This window comes from Trichomycterus rosablanca, chromosome 16, assembly GCF_030014385.1.
Source record: "Trichomycterus rosablanca isolate fTriRos1 chromosome 16, fTriRos1.hap1, whole genome shotgun sequence".
Classification (NCBI taxonomy): Eukaryota; Metazoa; Chordata; class Actinopteri; order Siluriformes; family Trichomycteridae; genus Trichomycterus; species Trichomycterus rosablanca.
In genome coordinates, this window is record NC_086003.1 from 29,455,950 (window position 1) to 29,463,935 (window position 7,986).

The following is a 7,986-nucleotide window of genomic DNA, read 5'->3' on the forward strand; positions in this document are numbered from 1 at the left end:
CTACAATGCTGGTGCTTCTTAAAACTGAATATTTTCTTTTAAACAGAAGTGTTATTTAAATGCTATTAAATTGTTTTCCAACAAAATCCGCCCAATTTGGCGGATAACCGCCCAATCTGGCAACACTGGAACGCATTATTATTATTAGAGATGTACCGATCAGGGTTTTTGGCACCGATTCCGATCTCCGATCTCCTTTCAGGGATATCGGCCGATAGCCGATTCCGATAGGGGGTAGTGTTGCAAATTTAGCAGTAAATAAAGTACATCAAACAATTATTTTTTTTACCCACAGGAGACATATTTCATTAGTCTAACTGACCACACACACACACGCAGGTTTAATGTTATCCAGTTCAGTCTGAAAAAACCTCACAGTGAAGATAAACCGGAGCAGCACGTGTGTGTGTGTGTGTGTGTGTGTGTGTGTGTGTGTGTTTGTGCCTTTAAGAGAAATGATCTGTTCACTGTATCGCTTAAAGTGATTCACGAGTCGATTAACTTTTCGCGAAGCGTAAGTTTCTCTCCGTGTTTACTGTTATTAATTAAATGTCGTGGTTTTAAATAAACACCAGCTACTACACAACATTCTGTGTGACTCTCTTACATTAAAAAGCTTCATTAAACTGTTATTACCACAGATCTGTAACCGAGTCAGACTCGTTCCGTCTAAGGAGCTAAACGTTTTCTGATGATCCTAAAAGTTCAGCCGATGATCCTGAACTAACGAATTTGGTAATGAATAAACTTTTGCCTCTGATTGGCTCTGTAACGTTTTCTGTTCTCATCTACATCACAAGTAAGAACCGCTCACGATTTACCAAAGTGAACCAGGAGTTTATATAACGTGCTGATAGAATCGACTCAGATGTGACCGGGTTGAATTATCTTTTTAAAGTAAATATTACAATCAGCAAAATTACATCGTATGAGCTTTCACGATGGTTTCTGTACGATGGTTGATGAATGGTGATGTGATGGTTGGCGCTTCGTAGCTCAAAGTCTGGATCGATCCACTGAGCTGTTAACTTAACGTGGTCTTTATATATCACACGATCGGATCGGCTACTTTTAGGAAATATCGGCCGATCGCCGATAGCATATTTTGATTAAAAATCGGCCGATACCGATTCATAGCCGATCGATCGTTCCATCTCTAATTATTATTATTATCGCGTTAACTTCGACAGCCCTAATAAAAACGGATTCTGATATCCAGTTAGCAGCGTAGGGTTTATATAGCAGCAGGTAGAATAAGGTGAGAATAAGGTGCAAAAACAATCCAATATTGTGCAAAGATGCAAGTAATATAGTCACTAGTATGAGTTGTCAGAACCCAGGGAACAAGACTGTGTTGATTGTGAATGAGTTTTGGTGTATGTTAGCGTATGTACACCGATCAGCCATAACATTAAAACCACCAAAATTAGATTATTTGCGATTAACTATATGAAATTCTGAGATTAATCGCGATTAAAATTTTTAATCGTTTGACAGCCCTAATTATTTTCTTTTTCCTTTTGTCATGGGGTGGTTTTGTGGTGGGTCTGGTGCCGATACCTAAAACACTACATACAATGTGGTTGCGCTCCCTGAACTCACTCACTCGTGTATTTATTTTTACTCACTACTGGGGCTTTAGCTTTAGGAAGTGGAAGGAAACTAAAGCAACATGTGGACTTTACCAGGAGACGGCTGCCACACTTCTTTAAACAAGTGGAACAGGGAGCAAGAACAAACCCTCTGATTCTGATTCAGATCTTCTGTTTACTCGATTATCAATCCACCCTAATCTGTTAAAAATCCAGTTAACAGTGTAATCATCATAAAAAAAGCACGTTTTATTTAGTAAACCAGGCAACAGTGATGTTGTTGTTTGCTAAGCCCGATTCAGCAAGGTGTCTGTAGGGAGATGCGAGTCACAAAGTGATACTGAGCAGATGGATTCTGAAAGGGAAATCGAACAATATGGCCCAGATAGGATTACAGACCTGCACATAGACAGGTCTTTTGTACAGAGTGGTGGGACAGAGCGGGACTTTAGAACTAAAGTCGAGTAGAGAACACTTGGTGTGTACAAAGACCGGACCGTACCAATCTCACAGTCACAAGCAAATAGTCCTGTTTATTTCTGATTCCAGTATGAGTGTGTACCTGGGAACGAGGAATGGCTCATCGTAATTCTTACACTACAAAACAGGTGTAGAAATATGTTGGGAAACTAATGCTGATCAGGTTTTAGTGTGCAGGAGGTCACTTTTAAACTAGTAATAATGTCCAGTAATTAGAAAACTTCAGAATCGTGTGCAAACGTTTAGGTCCGTTATACTGAGACACTGAGAAAATCACTTTTCAGTGCAGTGCGAATTGTCGCTGTCACTGATCAGCCATAACATTAAAACCACCTCCTTTCTACACTCACTGTCCATTTTATCAGCTCCACTTACCATATAGAAGCACTTTGTAGTTCTACAATTACTGACTGTAGTCCATCTGTTTCTCTGCATGCTTTGTTAGCCCCCTTTCATGCTGTTCATCAATGGTCAGGACCACCACAGAGCAGGTATTATTTAGGTGGTGGATGATTCTCAGCACTGCAGTGACACTGACATGGTGGTGGTGTGTTAGTGTGTGTTGTGCTGGTATGAGCGGTTCAGACACAGCAGCACTGCTGGAGTTTTTAAACATCTCACTGTCACTGCTGGACTAAGAATGGTCCACAAACCAAAAAAATATCCAGCCGACAGCGCCCCGTGGGCAGCGTCCTGTGACCACTGATGAAGGTCTAGAAGATGACCGACTCAAACAGCAGCAATAGATGAGCGATCGTCTCTGACTTTACATCTACAGGGTGGACCGACTAGGTAGGAGTGTCTAATAGAGTGGACAGTGAGTGGACACAGTATTTAAAAACTCCAGCAGCGCTGCTGTGTCTGATCCACTCATACCAGCACAACACACACTAACACACCACCAAAGGGGGTAACAAAGCATGTAGAGAAACAGATGGACTACAGTCAGTAATTGTAGAACTACAAAGTGCTTCTATATGGTAAGTGGAGCTGATAACATGGACAGTGAGTGTAGAAACAAGGAGGCGGTTATTCTGCCTGCACATTCTCATCAAACGCAGATGCAAATACTTTCAAATTTGAAGTTCCTAATTAGTAGGTAAAGTTTGGATATTGCTGCCTTAAAGACAAACATCTTATGAGACACTTTTCATGAGATCTTGCAGGTATATAATGCTGTAGCATTCCAGTCCTAATCTTAATCTTAATAGGCATGTAAGGCATCAACAATGGTTCCTGATTCCAGAATAAACAAACCAGACGTGCTTGTTGTGCAAACCAAACACTTAATGACCGGGTTAGTCCCTTTTCTACAGGACTTAACAGAGCACTAGTGCTACCTTGTGGTCCGCTCTGAAAGTCCGAATCTGTTGTGCAGAAATCATTCCTGAGTGGTTCATCGTTTCTGGCATCCCGCAGGCTGTGTTGCGTCCGTGCTTTTAATGTGACGGCATCGAGACGAGAGGCGAAATCCCCTCTGAAACTCGGAACGCATCTGGCTGGAACATTTACCAGCATGGTTTGTGCCTGCAGCTCCCCGTGGGAGCTAATGACAGCCGCGTTACATTCACATGTGGTTAGCAGTTGGCAGGGACCTTTTGAGATGCCTATTGTGCACGGAGTTGGGGTCTTTATAGGCGATAGATATGTATATAGCCACTCAGTCACCTCATCAGTATGACCCGGTGGTCTTCGTACTCAGAAGGCTGAATTCAGCTTGATCAAATAAAAGTAATTCCAATCAAGTTTATCCCACATGGAATAGAACTCGTCACTGTAGTGTATTAGGAGCATGTTGACAAATTTAGCATTGCAACATCTGCAGTGTATCTACAGTCTATAAATTCCTCGAAGCCTCATGTCTCATCTTAAGTGCTCTATTGAAGATATTGCACAAGAACATGAAGCTGAAAGCACATCAGAAGTCCGTCCTATTTATTATAGTGTCGTTAGATTTAATTTTTAAGCAATTTAAGTGTTAAATGGTAATGTTTATCTTGGTAGGGAAGTGTTCCAGGAAACCATTGTGTATTTAATTGAGATTTTAATCACTTAGACCCCAAACTAACCTCAAAACCACCCCTCACCGAACAACACACAGCAGTGAAATAAAAAGAACTTTTATGTATGTTCTTTACAAACTTAGTATTAAACAGGCACATCAAGTCAAACTGGTCATGATTTATCGCTATATTTTAGTTTTGTACGTATAAAATGTGAATTAATTTAATAAACAGAGATGATAATTATTCAGGGCTGAACATTTGAGCGGGAAACTGGCATTGCGCTAGTAATGGGTTATAATTATTTTGTCAAAACCTTCATTCCTGTTGCTCGCTTGTTATCTGTACCTTTGTATTTTTCTAATTAGTGATATTATTCTAGCCTGTAATTTAGCACTTTATTTTCCCTCGTACCTACCTACCGATCTATCGATTCATTTAGGAGTCTTTCTTTTTAAGAGGCGACTTGCCTAATTGAACGACCCGCAGCCATGTCTCACAGAGTTCCAGTTCTGTAATAAAATCCCATGCACATGGGCTCCATATGGCAAAGCCCTTTTTATTAGGGCCAATGTTGGCATAACACAGCCACGGAAAAGTGTAAAGACGTGTGCGCGCCAGGTGTTTCGCCCTAATCCGGTAGCCCGAGACTAACTTCAAGATAGTAAGAAAGGATCAAATCCAGTGCCTGTTAAAACTGGAACAAGATGTCCTGGGATAATACCAGTTACTCCACATACGCCAGCTTACGGAGCCCTTTGATTTATAGCTGTGATGTTAATGATAATGAAAATAATTGTGGCGCAGTTCAGTGATTTAAAGATTTCGGGGGCAGCGAGGGCTCCCTTGTAATGTTAATAGATTCCAGGAATTCTGTTATGACTAAATGTACGCTAAGGGAAATGTTGCTGGTTTTTAACCCCTCAAAAACGTACACGCAAACACGTATCTGGTGCCACCGCAAGCTCAGGTAAGGTAAACCGAGCCATATCCCGGGAAACGTTTCGCCTCTATAGGTCCCACATGTGGATGCAAGAATGAAAAAGAAGGAAAAAGCACGAGAAATAGAGTGAGAGTGGAGGCACGTTAATGCTCTACTTACTGAACGGATCGTCTTTGCTCTTGGTGCCGTTAACCGTGCCGTTCTTATCAATCCTGAGAAAAAACTTCTGGTAGGAGAAGAGCTTCCGACGCCGCACGTCCCCCGTGAGGTGGTTGTAGCTGCGAACGTGTCGGCCCACCACGAGGACGGACGAAGACGACACCGAAGAGTTGGCCGCCCTGTGGGAGCGGGCATCGTGGCAAGCGACGGGCAGACAGGCTGAAGATGCGAGTATGAGCAGGAGAAGCAGCGAGGACAGGCAGGACGGATGAAACCAGGCTGCGGCGGTTTTAGTCACTTCCCATTTGCACATTGTACTAGAGGGTGGAGGACCGGGACGAGCCTTACAGAAAGGTGGAACATGCTGGAGAGATGCCTGGGGGAAAAAAGTGAGCGTGCACTGAGCGTCCTGTGCAAGTTACGCTTCCTAGATGAGACCCGGTTCCCTTCGTGTCTGAAAGGAATGCGTCAACATCCATAACCGTGTAAAGAAATGCGCAAACTCCGAGTCTCAAAGTGTCCCTGTGAAGGATGAACGAACCCACAAGTCAAAAATAAAAAGGTCCTGTTAGGAAAAATGTCCTACGCAGGATAATTCGATCTGCCAGGTCTGTTCTCGATAGACTCCAAGAGCTGGTGTAATCCCCGTGTCTCTGTGCAAGCAAGTCCTTCAAGTCGAGGAGCCTCTCTCGCTCTGAGCATGCTTCTCAGTGGAGTGAGGAACCTAAGGTGGAGCAGGTCTCCGCCTCTGAACTGACTGAGCCCTTGCTTCTCTTCTCACCTTATTTATCCAGCGCCAGGCCCCCAGATGTAATCTTCTCTGCTAATAGGCACTCTATGAAAAGCCCTCAGCTTTGAAGATCATGTGCATGTGTGCATGCGAGTGGGTGTGTGTCACAACATTTTTCCTTGACTCTTCTTCTATCTCTCACTCTTGTTTCTCTCAGTTGCTTTTAGTGCTCTCTCTCTCTCTCTCTCTCTCTCTCTCTCTCTCTCTCTCTCTCTCTCTCTCTCTCTCTCTCTCTCCAGCTCTCTCTCCATTTCTCAGCCCCTCCTCCTCCACTCCCTCCCTTTTTACTCGTGAGCCCCAAATTGTCCAGCTGACTTAAGCCCGGGCAGTCGGGTTGCTCTCTCTCTCTCCCTCTCTCTCTCTCTCTCTCTCTCTCTCTCTCTTTCTCTCTCGGTCGGTCTCTTTCTCACTCTCTCCCACTTTTCCTCCTGCTGCCTCTTGCAGACCCCCATGGCATGTGAGCCTTATCAGAGACACCTGGAACTTTTCCCCTCGTTCGCTCACCACCGAAATTCCTACTTAAGTAAAAGTAGCGTTACTTTGAAAACAGTCTATGTGTAAGCGTTGGTGTTTTCACCAGTGCTCGCTTGGGATTTAAAATCAAAGCAAATGCAACATACAGTAAAATTATGATGCCGCAATAAATTAAGCTCTGGGAAATCTGAGCTTCACCCAGTGAAGTGCATTTTAGAGCTCATTATAAATAGACAATATACAGTGGGGCCAAAAAGTATTTAGTCAGCCACTGATTGTGCAGGTTCTCCTACTTAGAAAGATGAGAGAGGTCTGTAATTTTCATTATAGCTACACTTCAACTATGAGAGACAAAATGAGAAATAAAAATCCAAGAAAACACGTTGTAGGATTTTTAAAGAATTTATTTGTAAATTATGGTGGAAAATAAGTATTTGGTCAATAACAAAAGTTCAACTCAATACTTTGTAACATAACCTTTGTTGGCAATGACAGAGGTGAAACGTTTCCTGTAAGTCTTCACCAGGTTTGCACACACTGTAGCTGGTATTTTGGCCCATTCCTCCATGCAGATCTCCTCTAGAGCAGTGATGTTTTCGGGCTGTCGCTGGGCAACACGGACTCCACAAATTTTCTATGGGGTTGAGGTCTGGAGACTGGCTAGGCCACTCCAGGACCTTGAAATGCTTTTTACGTTCCATCTTCAATGCTCTCACTGATGGAAGGAGGTTTTGGCTTAAAATCTCACGATACATGGCCCCGTTCATTCTTCCCTTAACACGGATCAGTCGTCCTGTCCCCTTTGCAGAAAAACAGCCCCAAAGCATGATGTTTCCACCCCATGCTTCACAGTAGGTATGGTGTTTACTCAGCATTCTTCTTCCTCCAAACACGACGAGTTGAGTTTTTACCAAAAAGTTCCATTTTGGTTTCATCTGACCACATGATATTCTCCCAATCCTCTTCTGGATCATCCATATGCTCTCTGGCAAACTTCAGATGGGCCTGGACATGTACTGGCTTAAGCAGGGGGACACGCCTGGCACTGCAGGATTTGAGTCCCTCTCGGCGTAGTGTGTTACTGATGGTAGCCTTTGTTACTTTGGTCCCAGCTCTCTGCAGGTCATTCATCAGGTCCCTCCGTGTAGTTCTGGGATTTTTGCTCACCGTTCTCATGATCATTTTGACCCCACGGGATCGAGGGAGATTATCAATGGTCTTGTATGTCTTCCATTTTCTTACAATTGCTCCCACAGTTGATTTATTCACACCAAACTGCTTGCCTATTGTAGATTCACTCTTCCCAGCCTGGTGCAGGTCTACAATTTTCTTCCTGGTGTCCTTCGACAGCTCTTTGGTCTTGGCCATGGTTGAGTTTGGAGTCTGACTGTTTGAGGCTGTGGACAGGTGTCTTTTATACAGATAACGATGTCAAACAGGTGCCAATAATACAGGTAACGAGTGGAGGACAGAAGAGCTTCTTAAAGAAGAAGTTACAGGTCTGTGAGAGCCAGAAATCTTGCTTGTTTGTGTTTGACCAAATAC

At 43.3% G+C, this 7,986-nt stretch overlaps 1 protein-coding gene across 1 annotated transcript in view; it reads right to left on the reverse strand.

The window, feature by feature from the left end:
- Positions 1–5,490, reverse strand: part of fgf10a (fibroblast growth factor 10a) — a 30,489-nt gene extending 24,999 nt beyond the window's left edge. Inside the window, exon 1 of the mRNA XM_063011780.1 lies at positions 5,178–5,490. Coding sequence (XP_062867850.1) covers positions 5,178–5,490 — 313 coding nt within the window. The remainder of the gene's footprint in view (positions 1–5,177) is intronic.
- Positions 5,491–7,986: the final 2,496 nt, after the last annotated feature.